This window comes from Phalacrocorax carbo, chromosome 12, assembly GCF_963921805.1.
Source record: "Phalacrocorax carbo chromosome 12, bPhaCar2.1, whole genome shotgun sequence".
Classification (NCBI taxonomy): Eukaryota; Metazoa; Chordata; class Aves; order Suliformes; family Phalacrocoracidae; genus Phalacrocorax; species Phalacrocorax carbo.
The window spans coordinates 11,959,087-11,978,038 of NC_087524.1; the positions used below are offsets into that span (position 1 = coordinate 11,959,087).

The 18,952-nt window shown below is 45.4% G+C and overlaps 1 protein-coding gene across 1 annotated transcript in view; it reads left to right on the forward strand.

The window, feature by feature from the left end:
- Nucleotides 1-4,313: 4,313 nt before the first annotated feature.
- Nucleotides 4,314-18,952, forward strand: part of SMC3 (structural maintenance of chromosomes 3) — a 35,626-nt gene continuing 20,987 nt past the window's right edge. Inside the window, exons 1-7 of the mRNA XM_064464126.1 lie at nt 4,314-4,519; nt 11,746-11,821; nt 13,128-13,166; nt 13,984-14,051; nt 14,426-14,497; nt 14,683-14,762; nt 15,304-15,382. Of these exons, the coding sequence (XP_064320196.1) occupies nt 4,505-4,519; nt 11,746-11,821; nt 13,128-13,166; nt 13,984-14,051; nt 14,426-14,497; nt 14,683-14,762; nt 15,304-15,382 (429 nt within the window). The 5' untranslated portion in view covers nt 4,314-4,504. The remainder of the gene's footprint in view (nt 4,520-11,745; nt 11,822-13,127; nt 13,167-13,983; nt 14,052-14,425; nt 14,498-14,682; nt 14,763-15,303; nt 15,383-18,952) is intronic.

Here is an 18,952-nt window from a genome sequence, read left to right on the forward strand (position 1 = left end):
GTAATTATGTCCACCCCTTATCAAACAGAGATTTTTAAGGGTCTTGCAGGCTTAGGGCTTCCTCTTCTAAGTTTTTTGACAGGCAGTTACTCACAGGAAAAGATAGAAGCATTTCTGCAGGTTTTGGTGAGGGGTCAGGCTCTTGCATTGCAAGGCACGGGCGGCTACAGGCTTGAGAGCAAAACAGCTTAGTAACTTTGCCCAAGAGGAAAAAAAAATTATTGGAAAGGAAACCTATGTGTGGCTGGCTTGCATGTTTTTCAGAATAAGTGCTCCTTGTTCCTCGAAGGCCTGGTGGGTTGAGCACACCAAGACCAATATGCATGCCAGGAAAGCGCTGGTTTCTCTCACTTCACCTGTTAAAATCCCCACTGAATGCAAAGGTGAGAGGAAGATGCACTGTGGCCTTGCTGTCTTAGGATTCATGCTTGACCTGAGTAGTTTAGGAAGAGAGGTACTCTTGGCTGTCCCACTGTTACCCTGCTTGACCTTGGGCAAGATACTTTCTCACTGCCTTTGTTTCACAAGCCAAAATTTGAATATCAGAATATCTGGTTGTATGTTCAGAGTGCCATTAAACACCAGTTTCTTCAGGGTCTGACCAAAGTGTCTAACCAAAGCCCAGGCCCCCGGTTTGCTCCTGAGATTCTCTGTGACACCAACACGAGGGAACGAGAAGTGCCCCTAGCAGCACTCTGCCTCCCCTGCCACTTGCTACCGACTTCAAGTGATGAAGAACAAGTGATGTTGTGATGAGCCTACTGATTTCTACAGTCATTTAAAAATGGCATTAAATAACTCAGTGATTGCAGCCATTCATGAATGAAAGCAGTCTATACGCATGTTGGTTCACAACTGCAAGTGGTAATAGGAGAGGTTAATAATACACTTAAAATGTCTTTTTTCCACCACAATACGTTTAACATGTTTTTTCTAAGAGAAATTTTACTATCTGAGCAGACTTGAAATCCCATCTATACCTTCCGTTAAGCCTCATGAAAGAAATGCCTGATGTATTTTTATGCTGAAGCCTAGATGAATTAGTGTTCCCACTTTCTCCTTTCTGATGCTACTGTTTAATTCTAGCATATTTATAGAAAAACACTGCTTATAAAACAGGGCCATAGAAAAAAACTCTGCAGCACCTACTGAAGCGAGGTGAACTCCTCGTGTAACAAGCACTGATTATATGTTTGAAGGTTCTGAATGAAGTGTGCTGTTTTACCAGCTGCCAGCTTGCTGCACTCCTACAGCCACAGCAGCTTGACAGAATAAAAATGACACGCATTGCCCTTGGGTTGGGTGCATATTTTCAGCATGGACTACAAAACCAAAATAACAAAAAATATAACACCCATCACACCCCACCCCTCCACTCCTTAAATACAAATCTCTGAAAGCTATGTGACAAAACCTGTGTGCAGGGGCCTACACATGTATTTGAAATGCTCTTTGAACTAGACAATCATTTGCCACTTAATCCTCAATGAATACAGTTGCTATTTTTGCAAGCTTGTCACACTGGTGGGCATTTTTCTTGATGAAGTATCACTGAGATATTATTTTATTCCTACGAATAAATATAACCTGGTGTCTGTGAACATCTGTATACGCACACAGAAGTAATCTCCATACTTCAGGAGTATGCTCTATATCCAAAGTCCTCAAGAGGGAATGAACACCTGGGGATAAAAAAAGATCCCAGGTCCTTATTTGTGTCTGTTCGTAACACAGCGGGTGATGGACTTCTTGGCACACCACCACAACAGCAAGCTGCCTGGGGCACCAGATGTGGACCAGCAGACTGTGGGATCTCAGCTCTTAGAGCTTTGACTAGAGCCAGGGTTTTCAGGAAGACTTGGTTCATCCAGGTACAATAATGTCAGTGCAGTAGTCGAGAGCAAAGGCAAAATTTTCCTCAGGTGACGGCCACCCTAGTGACTCTGAACCCCCCTTTTAGGGGAGGAAGATGAAATCCTTGCTCTGGGAGTGAAAATAAGTTTCTGAACTACAAAGGAAAGCTTGAAAACACGATTCAAGGCACCCTGTACCTCTAACAGCAGAAAACAAAGAGGAATGAACTTTAAAACCTGTCAATTGATAAAATGTTTCTATGCCTATTACTGCCCTGAGAAACAGGGTGAATAACACAGGGTGGTCCTTCTAACCTTGGCCATTAGCAGGAGGAGAAGGCTGAGGAGATCCAGCTGCTTGTTGTGACAAAACCTTCACTGTTTCAGCAGAGGTCAGACTGCACTGCCAGTTCTGCAGTGCCAGTGGAGTCTCAAATGGGTAAAACCTTGCTGTTTTCTCCTGCCTGAGTGCTTCATGGGTGATTTTGAAAATTACAAGTTTAACTAGAATGTGTAAATCTGTGCAATTTATTTACTTGCCAGTATTAACACAAAAATGGATGTAAATAATTCTTTTAACCAGGTATAGGATCGGTTGAGTGTATGGTAAGGAACAGTGGGAAATTTGACTTCCCTTTCTTTCCTAAACTCTCTTCTCCCTGCTAGTGGGTCCCCTTGCACAGGCGAGACAGCTGGGACCCCAAGTACTGGCATCTGTAATTCACTTCGCCCCAGAAAAAGCAAAGAGTAAATTCCATTACACAAACCAATCCCAGAAAGATGTTGTGAAACTCATTTAAGGATTTAAAATTCCCCAAAATCCTAAAATTAAAGGATTTTGAACATGCAAATGGAGAATATTTTTTCTCCCAAGTGCCATTAAACTGAGCTATTTAAAAGTAAATGCAGAACAGTCAGGCAGGTAATTTTCATTCTGAATTTGTTTCTGGAGCAATCATGAAATGCTTTAGTTTTTTAAGCACACTGTTTTCTGAGGAAACAACTAACCCTTTTTTTAAAGGTGCAGGTGATATCTGTTACAATAGCCTCCTGATGGACCTTTAGTGAAACCATTTCTTTACATGGCAATTAAGAATGGTTGGAACTGGGGAGATTTTCCCTTTAAGGGAGGAAAGGTAATTCACCCACGTATTATTCTAGGAGAGGCAGGAACTAGACCATTCTGTTTAAATCTAAGTTTTATTCGTGTTAAGAGGATCAGTACAGGAATTCTATCACACGTATAGAAATGTTGGCTATACTGCATGTTTGAAGGAGTAATGTCAAATTAAAAATTGTGTTTTCTCTGAGACGTTGTGCCCCTGCTGTTGACTCAGAAACACCTAAAATTACTGTAACTGAAAGAGATTAGAAGGAAATTAATGTTTCTCTTCCTTTCTTTTTGCTTATTTTATGTGTTTGACAGCTCCTTTGGGCAGCTGGATAGTGGCTCTCTGGGAGATAAAGGAGTGGGCACAGACTCCAGCTAATCTTTCTGTTTCCCGAGACTATTTCGCACCGTTCCTGTCACTCAGCTCACCCTGGGCACCGACTTGGCTTTGCCCGGGCTCCTTGCGGCGGGCGCAGAGCTCGGCTCTCGGGGACACCGAGGCCCGGGCCCCGCGCCACAGAGCCTCGCCCCTGCTCAGCCCTGTCCCGCGCGGCTTCCCGTCGCCTCGCGGCGGGGACTGGAGTGGGCATAGTGGGAACAAAGAGCAAAAAGGGATGTAAATAAGCTAAACATTGGAGAAGGGACTGAAATCCACAGCTCGCGGCCCTATGCTCCCAGCCCAGCCCAGCCACTGGGGCTAGCTGGGAGCCTCTGGCATGGTGGGATGGCTGGGTGAAAGGCGGGGGGCATGCTGGGGCCCAGCTGCGGCCCCGAACACCGCTAAATCCTCTTTTTTCTTTTCTTTTTTTTTTGTTTTAAACTATTTTTAAATTTTTTAGCTCATCGAATAAAAGGCAGTATTTAAGATCAAGGTTTTATTTCGCGTTCAGGGCGAGCACTTTTACTGCCCCTCGGCCTCGGGAGGGCAGGGCACGGCGTACACCGTGTTTTCTCCTCTAGGCCAAACTCCCGCCGCCTCGCGCGCCGCGGGCCCGGCCCCGGCCTCGCGCCCCCTGCCGACGCGCGGCACCGCGCCCGCTCCCGCCCCGCCACTTTCGCGGCTCACACTTGCCTTTGGCGCCCAACCCGCCCCTCAGGGGGAGAAACCACTTTCCCCAACTCCCCGGAGGGACTCCTGCAGCGAGGGGCGGCACTGTCATCCACCTTCTCCACTCCAGAGCACTTTCAAAAGGCCAGTGAGGCGCTTTACAACCTGAAATAAAGGGGACTGCCTACGGTCTCCTGCGATGCCCCTTCTCCGGCGCAGCGGGGGCGCGTTCTCGGCTCCGCACCTCCCCCTCCACCGGGCGCGGAATGGTTCGCGCCGGGCCGGGATGGGGGTGGTGCTGCCGCCATTTTGTTTGCGTGCGGGGTGAGCGGGGTGCTGGGCTGGGAGGCCTCGGGAGGCGGAGCGGGCGGCAAGCGCCGGTGGCGGGACCCGGGGGTCGCGCCGAGCACCCGTGCCGGGGAGAGGCGGCGAGGGCGGGCCGAGCGACGGCAGGGGGCACCGGGGCGGGCGCCTCCCCCATCCTCCGCAGACATGTACATCAAGCAGGTAAGGCGGTGGAGTCCGAGCCGCCCGCCCTGCGGGCTGCGGCCCGGGCCCGGCTGGGTCGGTTTGGGCCGGCCCGATCTGCCCTGCCCAGCCCCGGCGCGGGGGGCTGCAGCCTCCGTGCGAGCGGCGCGGCCGGGCCCGGCCCGCAGCAAGAGGCCCGCTGGCAGGTGGCGGGTCCGAAGGCCTTTGCTTGGCTCCCCGCTGTCCCGGGGCTGGGAGATGGCGGCCCTTGCTGAGGGGGCGTCCCCGGCCCAGCCACGGAGCAGCCCGCCGGGCAAGCTACTGGGGTCCTTTCTTCACCCGGTTCCCGCGGCTGGTTTCATTCACTGCGGGTATGAAGTGGCCTTGGGGGGGCCCTCGTGGACCCGGGGCTCGTTCGTGGGTTCTGTGGGGGCCCTTCGGACGGGGCAGCCCTGGTGCCTGGCCCTCCCGGCGGCGGCCGACCGGAGGCCGGAGGTCTTGTAGACAAAGAAGGGGCTTTCCTTAGCTGTCAGGTGTCGTCCTTCAGCTGTTAAAGTTGTGGGTTCTCTAGTTTTTATTGTTTGTTTTATTTTTTTTAATCTGCATGTGGTTTCAGTGGGAAAACATGACGTTATTTAGGGTTTCAATTCAAGCTGGTTCTGTCTGCCCGTCCCGCGGGAGAAACAGTTACTGTTTGTATCGGGGTGATGCTTTAGGTCCCCGGGCGTGGACCATTTAACCTGTTATACTTCATCCTTGACAAGTAATCTACAGCTGATTGTTCAGTTAAAAAGGGCCTCGTATGAACCTTTTCAAACAGTTTTTAAGATTGAGGCGATCATTAACGTTACTTCTGTAGAATGTTTCTGTAGTAGTATTGCACAGTATATCGCACGTTATGGTTCAATTTTTATAGCTGCTTTCGTATACTGCTTATGCATGTTCATGCAAAGCCTACTAGGATTCTGATTTCTCAGTGGATTCAAAGTTTACCTGGCTTTCTGGCACCCTATGGGATCTTTATTAGGAATAATACTTTATCATGTTTGACAATGCATGTTCTACATAGAAATTGGGTCTTCATCAACTGTTTTGGCTGACTAGGGAGTGTTTCAAATGCCTTTTGATCGTGTTTTAGTAACTCACTCTACCATTGTAGGTGCACACATTGCTTTAAAGTCTTTGAGTAAGAATTTTTGTTCTCCAGATCTGAATTGCACAAGAGTAAACAGTAGTGAAGATACCTAGAATAAGAGTAAGAAGTCCAAATGAAGTCAGAACAGGGGACATGAGTTTCATCGGGGAAAAAAAGGCATTTACATGGTCAATAACTAATACTGTAAGGAGCTATAGAAGAGAGCATAACAAGGTGTGAACACGAGAATAAAACACGAGGGTAAATTTGGTTCCACCAGTATCTCTTATTTTGTTCCTTCCCAGGAATCATTCATGGAGTTTGAAGATGAAAATTATTTAGGTTTTAATCTGAGGCTATACAAGAAGATAAAGAAGTTCTGACGTTTTAGAATATGTAGGATGGATGAAGTGAGAAGCCATCTAGGAAAAAACCTTTGAGAGTGTGTGTGGAAAAATGGTGTTCAAAGTCTGCCTGTATTATACTCTTGTGGTGCCTGAGTATGTGGGTGGTAAAAGTTTGTGATTCTGTAGCAATATCCAAGAAATAATGATCGGTTGCTTTTATCTGTTTGTAGAGGCTTTCAGATTCTTATGAGAATAAATTAAATTAATTATTCCAATCTGTATGTTTTTAGACTATTACAGGTAAACTTTAAAAATACTAGAGACTAAATTTTTTTGAACGTTTTCATTTTCTTGAAATCTGGTGAATTGGGAAGCAGTATTGTTTGCCAAACGTTGTTTTGGTGGTGTTTTTCTTTAAATTTCTTTTTCAAAATCAGAATGAGTGAATGTAGTTGCTGTGGCCTAAAGTTGGTGGCAAAACCTGAGTAAGATTTGCTGTTTCTGTTTTTCTTTTGAAAGCCGTTGGTGCTTAGGCAGAGCTTGCTATTACTGCAAAAGTCTCCATCTGGCAGATGAGGCAGACTGGCTTTTTAGGGGAGGTGGGGGGGGTGTCTGTGTTCACAGCTACAGTGACTTCCGTTAATACGTTGTCTTAAACTTGCTTTCTGTGGTTTTGTCCGTTGTATTCTGATATCCTTAATTACTTCCAATACAGTTGCTTTGGATTTAGGTGAGAATACAGTGCAGGTACTTAATGAGAACTGTATCTTGCCTGAGCCAGAGGGAGCACAGACAGCTGCAGTTCAAAAAAGGTTTCGATAGGCAAAGTATTGGAGGAAGTGGCAGACTATTCCTTGTCCAAAATAGCTGCTGTTACTTAGATGTGATGTTTGATGGTCAAGGATTTGTGATTTTCTGCCTACCCATATTCTTAGCTTCAGATTCCAGTAATGAAATAATTTTGCAAAGAGGGTTTGACAAAGATGATGTAGTGCCTGGGAAGAGAATGATTCTGATCTGACTAAAAGTTAATGTCTTTAAGTTTTATTTCAATTTTTGTAAACTAAAGAGCTTGATTTGCTGTCTGGCATGGCATTTTCATTCAGTATTAGTGAGATGCTTTTAATCCATTAGTAGAAACAGGTGGTATGTGGAGTTTTCTGTGATAATCCTTGATAATGGCTGTCACATAGTGGGAGAAAGACTTAAGATCAAACTTGACATGAATAAATCAGGGCACTTTCTTCTCCCAGTCTTTTGTCTAGTAAATTTTATGGACAGGGTTTTTTTTTCCCTGCCATTTATACGGGATACTACCAGAATATTACAGAATATGAATGTGGTAGTAGAAGGTAATTGTTTCTTGAGTTGCTCAGGTGTACAGTTAGTTTAGGCTTTTTTAGTAGGGGGAAAAGGCTTTTTAATGTTTGCAATACTACTAGGCTTTTTGCTGAAGCTTTGTATGTGCTCCTCAGATACCAACTATTATGCTCATCTTCTGGAACATGGGCTACTTTAAATGCTTGAAGGTGTGAGAGAAGGGATGATGTCCCTGTTAGGGAGGGATGGAGTCCACCTGTCTAGAAGGGGCAAAGGAATCTTTGGCAGCAGGTCTGGCCAGCTTGGTGAAGCGGGCTTTAAACTGAATGATTTGGCTGGTGGGGGCCAAAGTGTTGATGCTAATGCCATCACATCAAGGGGGGAAATAAGCCTGGCCAACCAGAGCAGTGACAAAGGTGCCTTAGCTGCCTCATGAGATGGTAATCAGAAGACCAATTACCTCAAGGGCGTGCATGGCTACAGGGGGTCCTCATGTACCCCTCCAGGGAAACCTGCATGCTCAGTTACCTCCCTGAAACGCAGGTACGTCAGTGCCCACAGCATGGGGAATAAACAGGAGGGCCATTGCAGTCACAGAGACATGGTGAGATAGCTCGCATGACTGGAATGCTGTCATGGATGGCTGCAGGCTTTTTAGGAAAGACAGGCCAGCAAGGGGAGGTGGGGGAGTTCCTCTTTATGTGAGGGAGCAACTGGAATGCAATGAGCTCTGCCCAGGGGTGGGGGAAGAACAACTTGAGAGGTTATGGGTAAAAACTAAGGGGCAGGCAAATATGGGTGACACTGCTGTGGGCATTTGCTACAGGCCACCTGATGAGGAAGTTGATGAGGCCTTCTACAGGCATCTGGAAGCAGCTTCACAATTGCAGGCCCTGGTTCTCATGGGGGACTTCAACCCATATTTGATATTTGCTGGAAAAGCAACACAGTGAGGCGTGCATGATCCAGGAGGCTCCTGCAGAGCACTGAGGATAACTTTTTGATACAGGTGGTGGAGGAGCCAATGAGGTGAGATGTGCTGCTGGACCTTATACTAATGAACAAGGAAGGGCTTGCTGAGGATGTGAGAGTTGGGGGTAGCCTTGGCTGCAGTGACCACGAGGTGGTGGAATTCAGGATCCTGCATAGTAGAAGCAGGGCAACAAGTAGGATTACAACCCTGGACTTCAAGAGGGCCAACTTTGGCCTCTTCAAAGACCTGCTTGGAGGAATCCCATGGGCTAAGGCTCTACAAGGCAGGAGGGTCTGAGAGGGCTGGTCAGTATTCAAGGACCATTTCCTTCAGGCTCAGGATCAGTGCATCCCTATAAGGAAGAAGTCAAGCAAAGGAGCCAGGAGACCCACATGGATGAGCAAAGAACTTCTAGAAAAAGTCAAATGGAAGAAGGAGGTTTACAGTATGTGGCAAAAGGGACTGGCCAGTTGGGAGGAATACAGGAATGTTGTCAGGGTATGCAGAGATGCAATGAGGAAGACCAAGGCCCACTTGGAACTAAGTCTGGCTAGGGGTGTCAAGGAAGACAAGAAGGGCTTCTTCAAATGCATCAGCAGTAAAAGGAAGACTGGGGAAACTGGGCCTGTTGCTGAATGAGGTGGGTACCCTGGTGACACAGGATGCAGAGAAGGCAGAGTTACTGAATGCCGCCTTTGCTTTGGTCTTTACTGCTAAGGCTGGTCAGGCATCCCAGCCCCCAGAGGTGAGGGAGAAAATCTGGAGAAAGGCGGATTTCCCCTTGGTTGAGGAGGATTGGGTCAGGGATCACCTAGGCAAACTGGATCCTTGCAAATCCATGGGCCCTGATGGGATGCACCCATGAGTGCTGAGGGAGCTGGTGGATGCTGTTGCTAAGCCGCTCTCAATCACCTTTGAAAGGTTGTGGAGGACAGGAGAGGTGCCCAAGGGCTGGAGGGTAGTGTCACTCCAGCCTTCAAAAAGGGCAAGAAGGAGGACCCAGGAAACTATAGGCCAGTCAGCCTCACCTCCATCCCTGGAAAGGTGATGGAACAGCTCATTCTGGAGGTCATCTCCAGGCATGTAGAGGATAAGAAGGTTATCAGAAGTAGTCAACATGGATTCACCAAGGGGAGATCATGCTTGACTGACCTGATGGCCTTCTGTGATGGCATGACTGGCTGGGTGGATGAAGTTAGAGCAGTGGATGTTGTTTACCTCAACTTCAGCAAGGCTTTTGACACTGTCCCATGACATCCTCATAGGTAAGCTTAGGAAGTGTGGGTTAGATGAGAAGACAGTGAGGTGAATTGAGAACTGGCTGAATGGCAGAGCTCAGAGGGTTGTGATCAACGGGGCAGAGTCTGGTGGGAGGCCTGTCACTAGCGGTGTTCCCCAGGGGTCTGTGCTGGGTCCAGTCCTGTTCAACAGTCATCAATAACCTGGATGAAGGGACAAAGCCTAACCTGAGCAAGTGCTGATGATACCCAGCTGGGAGGAGCGGCTGATACACCAGAAGGCTGTGCTGCCATCCAGCGAGGGCTGGGCAGGCTGGAGAGCTGGGCCCAGGGGAACCTCATGAAATTCAACAAAAGCAAGTGCAAGGTCCTGCCCCTGGGGAGGAACAACCCCATTCACTGGTACATGTTGGGGGTTGACTTGGTGGAAGGTGGCTCTGCTGAGAAGGACCTGGGAGTGCTGGTGGGCAGCAAGTTGACCCTGAGCCAGCACCATACCCTTGTGGCCAAGAAGGCCAATGGTTTCCTGGGGTGCATAAAAAGGAGTGTGGCCAGCAGGTCGAGGGAGGTTATTGTCCCCCTCTACTCCACCCTAGTAAGACCACATTTGGAGTACTGCATCCAGTTCTGGGCCCCCCAGTTCAAGAAAGACAGGGAACTACTGGAGAGAGTCCAGTGGAGGGCTATGAAGATGATCAGGGGACTGGAGCACCTCCCTTATGAGGAAAGGCTGAGAGGCTGGGTTTGTTTAGCCTGGAGAAGAGAAGACTGAGGGGTGGTCTTATCAATATAAATTTCTAAATATCTAAAGGGTGAGTGTCAAGAGGGTGGGGCCAGACTCTTTTTCAGTGGTGCCCAATGACAGGACAAGGGCCAATAGGCACAAGTTGGAACACAAGGGAATTCTACCTGAATATGAGGGAAAACCTCTTTACTTTGAGGGTGACAGAGCAGTGGGACAGGCTGCCCAGAGAGGTTGTGGAGTCTCCTTCCCTGGAGATACTAAACCGTGCCTGGATGTGGTCCTGTGCACCCCTGCTATAGGTGTACGTGCTCAAGCAGGGGGGTTGGATGAGATGATCTCCAGAGGTCCCTTCTAACCCCTACCATTCTGTGATTCAGAAAAGTAGAAAAGGGTGATGGGCCCATAGATGTTACAAAGAAAACAAAGCCTAAATAATTACACATTCTCAACTTAAGCAATAGTAGTATTGAGAAATAACTTGTAAGCTGTTTAGGTGTCTTCCTAACAAGTAATTCTTAGTTTGATAGTATTATTTTAGTATCTTGCTTCTGTTGGGAAAGAGCTTGGTGAAGGATGTAATGATTAAATGTCAACTCTAGTCCATTTATGAGTGTTCTTGCTGAAAGATCTGGAAACATTAGAACTTTTTAGTGGCTGCTGTCTTTCTGATATCTCACTGAGCAGAGTAAAGCTGCTGTATAGTCTTTCAGCACAGCTTTGATACTTGAAAAAGGTTGCTTAATGCTAGAATATGCATGCTGGAAGCTGGATCAGTTTTGCTGCTGTGCAGAACCACTGAACTACTGGGATATTGTCACTCTGTACATTGTATGTTACTTGGCCTGGCAAACCTGAAATCCCTACAGAAGTGGCATAGTTGAAATTTGACATGCTGCTCCTAGATGACTGTTTGCTGTGTGGCTCCTGAAGGTAATTGTGTAGTTTTGTATTTGTCTAGTTAGGAAGTGAATTCATTAGAACAGAGATAGCTTGCTTTTTTACTTTTACCTTTAGGTTGCACAGTAATTGTATTGCATGCAAAATAGGTAGAGTCTGGTATAGTTTTTGCAGTCTGTAATTGCTCTACTTGGAGAATTTGCAAATAGAATTCTTATGCTCTATGTGGATTGCATTATAAAAGTAAAATATCAATATGTCCCTACTAGGATAAGTGCTTGCTGTATTGGCGTTTCCTGTGTGTAATATTTGATGCAAATTCATATTTTTCTGTAGTTTGTAACAAGTCTCAGAACTCTTGTTCACTGTGCTTTGGCCTAGATAAGTACCAGCATCTCTTGTGATGGGGAGAAAAAAAAGTGATGCTTAGGTGAGGGCAAGTTTTATGAAGTAAGTGGCTGATCTTGAGCTGGAAGGTTGAAATGTGTGTGGGAAGGGTGGGGGAAATCAATGTATTATAATTGATGAAAATATTCTGTAAAATCTTACAGTTCAAAAACTGCTCAAGGACAGAGAGAACTTTGTTAAAATAACTCACTCTTCTTACTAGGTAATCATTCAGGGCTTTCGAAGCTACAGGGACCAAACCATTGTGGACCCATTCAGCTCAAAACACAATGTCATTGGTAAGTTCTGATACTTTTAATGCTAACTAGAGTTGCACTGTTATTTCAGATGATGTTCATGTTGAAGTCCTTTATAGTTTTTGATGTTCTCCCTACATTTCACAGAATCACAGAATGGTAGGGTTTGGAAGGGACCTCTGGAGATCATCTCATGCTTGAGCATGTACACTTAGAGCAGGGAGCACAGGACTGCGTCCAGGCGGCGTTTTAATGTCTCTGGGAAAGGAGACTCCACAACCTCCCTGGGCAGCCTGTTCCAGTACTCTGTCAGTGGATGACTATATTATACTCTGTCAGTGGTGATGACTATATTTTTCTGTTTTGGAAACTTCTATACAGTTGTCTGTAGTATGTGACAAGGTGTATTCCACTTAGAGCAAAGTAATGCTAGCATTCAATTTTACTGTGCTAATAGGATGTCCGAGACTTCAGAAATTGAGCAAGGTCTGTAAACTCCTTCATATGTGCTGATTTCTGTATCAGCCAGACCCCCTTTAAAGGCTGTCCTAGTAGAAACAACAGCAGAGAACTTGTATGGGGTTCTCTTTTTTTTTTTTTTTTTTTTTGGGGGGGGGGAGGGGGAGGGGAGAATGCAAGTGTGATCAGTTTTGATAAGCACACTAGCTGCTATAAACTGCTGCGGAGAACAACATTGTCCTCTAGCTTTGGAGGAATGAATTTCTGGAATGTGGACTGTCCAAAAGTATAATACAATTTTCAAAGGTGTTACAAGTAACACTTAATATAACAGCGTCTTGTCCACCATTCTCATGCCTCTTCCTATTTTTGCTCATGGATGCCTGGTCTTGCCTTTTCATTTGCATTGATTTTAGTGATTGTGCAGCATCTTTGAGACTGCTGACCCAACAGAAAGCAATCAATTTAGGATATAAAAACTTAGTAGCCAGGATTTATTCTGAGTTGGAAAAAACATGTGTATGACTTGAATAGCATGTCCTATTATGCAATGTTACTTCAGTGGGAGCTAAAGCTTTATCCCAGCAGGAGATCAGTGTTTAAAAGAAAAGGATGGGAATAAATAGGATTGGTTGAACCCTTATTCTCATTGTGGAATGGTGTTGGAGCTTGTAAGTCATTGCAATATGTTTGAGTGGGGAAAGGACTCCTCTTGTTCTCAGACAATGACTAAGTGAACCACCTATGAAGTTTGCTTCATTCCCTTGAGATTTTGTTTGGCTGTGTTATATTTAGGTTCTGTTCCTGAATATTTATATGTAAAATTTAATGTACTTTGCAATGTTAACTCATGTCAACTGGAGGTTATACTTTGTTTTTTAATTTTCAGTGGGAAGAAATGGGTCTGGAAAAAGCAACTTTTTTTATGGTAAGCCTGGATTTCTTATATTAATAGCATGGGGATGCTGGTGATACCAGGTTTGTTTTTGCCAGAAGTTGGTTTACCAAATGTTCCTTCTCAACAAGGAGTGGCAGATTGGTCATTACTTGACAATGATGAAAGGCAGATCTCAATGCACTTGTTTAATACTTACCTTCAGGTTTTTCCCCATTATTTGGCTTTTCTTACTAAGGGCCTTCTAAGATTTTTAAATGGCAAAAAAGGAGGTAACTGATTCTAAAAGTCACCCACCTTGAAATCTGACTGTGATATCTGCAGTTACTTCAGACATTCTCAGTGGCTAAATTTGCAGTTGATTCCGTAGCAGTATGGCACACCTTATATAACTTTTTAACATATGGTTATGAGGGAGATTTTTGTGGGGTGGGAGCATCAGTGGAGGAGCACAGGTGCTAGTCGGAGGTGTTAGTGGCCTCTGTGATGGTAGTAATTAAAAATTGCCATGTGTTAAGTATTTTAGCAATATTTTTAACATAGCCTGTGTGCTATGTATTTGTAGAGGAAAGCTCATTAATTCCTACTTGTGCAGCACTGTTAATGCTTATGCAGTGAACTTGTAAGGTGGTGGTGACAATGAGGCTTCAGAGAAATTCTAGCGTACAGCAGGCTGAGTGATGAAAATCCAGCAGATTAAGGTTTTCAATGAAGAAACCATTGTAAGATACTAGCAGTGGCATGACTATGCTACACAACATTAAAACAGTATGTTTTGAGTTAAAGGAACTGCTACATATGTCCATAAAGGAAAGAATAAGTCTTTTGTTTCTTTACTATTTTATTACAGCAATTCAGTTTGTTCTCAGTGATGAGTTTAGTCATCTTCGCCCAGAGCAGAGACTGGCTTTGTTGCACGTAAGTAAAGGTGTATAGCAAGAAAACGAAAGAATAAGCTAATGCATTTCAACATTACTACAAAAATGGTACATTGGTGGGCTGTAGAGATCTTAAACCAATTATTTTGAAGCATCTTTAAATGTTCTTCGTTTCCCTTTGGCAAAAGGGAATTTATTACAAAGTAATACATTATGCTGATAATGGCCATTGGTGAATGTGTATCCAAGATTTTCAGACATAAAAATACGTGTACTGTGTCTTACATAGATGCTCTTGGCTCTCAGATCCTTGGAAGGAAAGGGGAAGTGGGATTGTCAGGGAAATTGGGAGACGAATGAGCTCAAAATCCTTCTGAGGTAGGAATTATCTAACCAAAATATCTCCTTTTTTAGGAAGGTACGGGTCCTCGTGTTATTTCAGCGTTCGTGGAAATCATTTTCGACAATTCGGACAACAGGTTACCGGTAAGTTGAACACACTACTTCAGTGATAGATGATCACTTCAGACTCTAGTATCTCAGTATTATAGAAGCCTTCAGTACAGTAATTACTTTTGAGTCAGTTCTGGTAAAATGTGCCATAAACATTCTGGATTAGTTATACACACCTACTGCAAGCGGTTAAATTTACTGGGTTTTGTTTTCTTAAGATTGATAAAGAGGAAGTCTCCCTTCGCAGAGTCATTGGAGCCAAGAAGGACCAATATTTCTTAGACAAGAAAATGGTGACGTAGGTACTTCTTTTCCTTAGCTGAATGAGACTAGTAGCATTTATGTAAAATTCTCTAGTTCACACCAAACACTTGTATCTCTAGCCTGAAATAAATTAATTGTCATGAGTTCCGTGAACAATACTAATTTAGTTGTGTGTTACTGAGCACTGGTAGTTTGACAGTAAGGACATCAGTCCTTGTGCAATTGCCCAGCAGAGTTAGAATTTACAGTTTAATCTGTTCGTTAATGTGATGTTTAACTGCTTATATAATTCTTTCAGGGCTTTTTTTAAATAGAAGAGTTACCAGACTAGATTGTTTCCTATCTTCTTGTGATATCTTTATCTGTGTTTGCCTCCTCTTTGCTTCAAGGTGCTTCTTTCTTAATCTCTTTTTCCAGTGCTGTAGTATTTCAGATATTTTCCATTTTTATCCTCTCATTTCAAATAGAGCATGTATTGCAGACAGTGATTGTAGTATGTGATGTATAGTTTTGCTACTTTTACAGCTGTCACTTTTACTGGAAGTGTTTTTAATAAATTCACAATAACATTTCAGGAAAAATGATGTAATGAATCTTCTTGAAAGTGCTGGATTTTCTCGCAGTAATCCCTACTATATTGTCAAACAAGGAAAGGTAAGATTCTTTTTCACAAAGTGGAAGAAATCACTATCAAGAGTATCATGTTTCCTGGATGCCAAATTTAGTTCAATTATTGCAGAAGTATAAATCCATTTTACTTTGCAACAGTTCTTGTAGATGCTGCTTTTGCAAATATTGCTGTTTTAGTAGTTTATGTGGATTTTAAGAAAAAAAGTTTGTCTGTTATGTTGGCATTTAGAAAAGGTTTTCTCGTGGTAATCTTTGCAATCGTGTGCTTCTCTGCATGCAAACTTAATTCCTGTGACTATTTCAGGGTAAATTCATAGGTTTCTGGGCCTTAAGATGAGGCAATAAAGTAATTGTAGAGAATTTTAAGAGGCTAAAAATACTGTCAATGGAGGATTAATAGAAACACTTGGAAGCACCAGAAGTGGAACACACGGCAGGGAAGGAGCTCACAGAATGGCCTCTATTAACTGGTCTTCAAGACCCAAGCTGATTACCCGAGCTTTTGAAGGATGCCCAGATCTGGAGACAAAGGACAGATTACTTGTAATGGCTCACAAGGTGGGACAGCATGGAGAGACCGATAATTGTCAGCTCCAAAGGGTTACTGAAGGGTATACTTAAAAGGGGAATGCAGGAGACTTGAGGAGCATTTGATGGCAGAAATGCTGGTGCAGCAGTACAGTCTCCCAGATGTTCACTAGGATAATTTTTCCTATATAGCTGAATGCATTTATTGGGAAGAAACAACTTCAGCTGGAAGGTCATTTGTGTTCTGGTGGGGATTGGTGCATGTGACTCTTAGCCAAAATACACCTACTGGTTTTAATATACAAATTAGAAAGAGTTACCTTCTTATAAAAGGATGCAAACACTGAAGTTCTACTCAAGGAAAGTAAGTTTTATGTTGGGTTTAATTGTCTGATTTAATGTTGGATTAATGAATGTGTCATGACCTGAATTATTCCAAGTGTTACAACCCCTACATTTTGGTGTGGTCTTATGGAGCCATTTAAACCATTTGGTTTAGCACCAGGACTTAAAAGCCCAAGCTTGAGTTTCTCTAAATGTAATTTTGAATGGGCAATGATTTCTTCTGTTTACGTATGTTGTGGTTTAGCGGCAGCTCAGCCCCACACAGTCGCTCGCTCACTCCCTCACCGGTAGATGGGGGAGATAATCAGAAGGGTAACGCTTGTGGGTTGGGATAAGAACAGTTTAATAATTAAAATTAAAAGAAACAACAGTAGAAATGCAATGTAAAGGAGAACAACGAGAGGCACAAAGCCCCGGGGGAGGGGGGAAGGGAGGGGAGAGGGGGAACGAACCGCCGGAACAAACCGCCCGCGCCGCAGCCGCTCGCCGCCCGCCAACCCGACGCCACGCCGCCTCCGCGCTGCCACTGCCCCCCCTCAATATATTGGTCATGGTGTCACATGGTATGGAATGAACCTGCCATTGGCCAGTCAGGGTCAGCCGTCCCCACCATGGCCCTGCCCCTCCCAGCCCCCCCCACCATGCGGCAGAGCGCGGGAAGCTGGAAAGGTAGCCGACCCCCACAGTGAGGAGAATTAACCCCTTCTCAGCCAAAACCAGCACATTCTCCACCCCTTATTCCATACCATTTACACCGTGCCCAGGTCCCATATGATGCAATACAACCATACCAACCACCACCCCTCCCCTTCCCATCCTTTAACATAACATACAGACATCATTCCCTTAGTTCATGGACCTTCCCTGTAAAATGTCCATTAAAATGTCCACTGAGTTCACCCAGTCCATGACTCTGGGCTCCATCTGTTGTATCAGTCTTTCCGGGTGGGAGAGATGGTGTGTGGCGTTGGGTTGCTGCATACCAAGTCAGTCATCGTTCCATCACTGCTGCATGGCTTTTTTCATAGTTGATCTTCCATGGGTTGGGAGGCTCGTACTCTGATATCATTGATAGAACACAGAGGTGACGCACAGTATTATATAGCAGTTCACATTGTGTCATTCAGTTCATTGACTGTTTTCACCCAAAATCAAATCCCCTTGAGGCACACATCGGATTTCTCCATCTTCCCGCATCACCCACCAAGTGCACCCAGGTCCTCAAGCAAAAGCAGTCCCACGAATGGGTTTGCCTTTGCCTGGGGCAGGAAGAACCCACACTGTTTTGCCCAGCATACTTTTTGCGTGTACTACAGGGACTCTATCCCCTTCCACAGTATGTAGGATTTCTGACTGGGCAGGGCCAGCTCGGTTGGCAGATTCCCCTCGTGTTGACTAACCACGTGGCTTTTGCTAAATGTGTATCCCAGTGCTTGAATGTTCCACCCCCCATTGCTCTCAGTGTAGTTTTTAACAGTCCATTGTACCGTTCAATTTTCCCAGAGGCTGGTGCGTGATAGGGGATGTGATACACCCACTCAATGCCATGCTCTTTGGCCCAGGTGTCTATGAGGTTATTTCGGAAATGAGTCCCGTTGTCTGACTCAATTCTCTCTGGGGTGCCATGTCGCCACAGGACTTGTTTCTCAAGGCCCAGGATAGTGTTCCGGGCAGTGGCGTGGGGGACAGGATATGTTTCCAGCCAGCCAGTCGTTGTTTCTACCATTGTAAGCACATGGCGCTTGCCTTGGCGGGTCTGTGGGAGTGTGATATAGTCAATTTGCCAGGCCTCCCCATATTTATATTTCAGCCATCGTCCCCCATACCACAGAGGCTTTACCCGCTTTGCTTGCTTGATTGCAGCGCATGTGTCACATTCGTGGATAACCTGTGCAATAATATCCATGGTCAAGTCCACCCCTCGATCACGAGCCCACCTGTATGTTGCATCTCTCCCTTGATGGCCTGAGGTGTCACGGGCCCACCGAGCTAGAAATAGTTCACCCTATGTTGCCAGTCCAGATCCACCTCAGCCACTTCAATCTTGGCAGCCTGATCTACCTGCTGGTTGTTTCGATATTCTTCAGTGGCCCGACTCTTGGGGACGTGAGCATCCACATGCCGTACCTTTACAACCAGGTTCTCTACCCGGGCAGCAATATCTTGCCACAGTGCGGCAGCCCAGATGGGTTTGCCTCTGCGCTGCCAGTTGCTTTGCTTCCATTGCTGCAGCCACCCCCACAAGGCATTTGCCACCATCCAGGAGTCAGTATAGAGATAGAGCACTGGCCACTTTTCCCGTTCAGTGATGTCTAAGGCCAGCTGGATGATGGCCTTTACTTCTGCAAACTGGCTCGATTCACCTTCTCCTTCAGCAGTTTCTGCTACTTGTCGTGTAGGACTCCATACAGCAGCCTTCCATCTCCGGTGCTTTCCCACAAGGCGACAGGACCCATCAGTGAACAGGGCATATTGCTTCTCATCTTCTGGCAGTTTGTTATACAGTGGGGCTTCTTCAGCACGTGTCACCTCCTTTTCTGGTGATAATCCAAAATCTTTGCCTTCTGGCCAGTCCATAATCACTTCCAAGATTCCTGGGCGACTGGGGCTTCCTACTCGAGCCCGCTGGGTGATCAGTGCAACCCATTTACTCCACGTAGCATCAGTTGCATGGTGTGTAGAGGGGATGTTTCCTTTGAACATCCAGCCCAGCACTGGCAG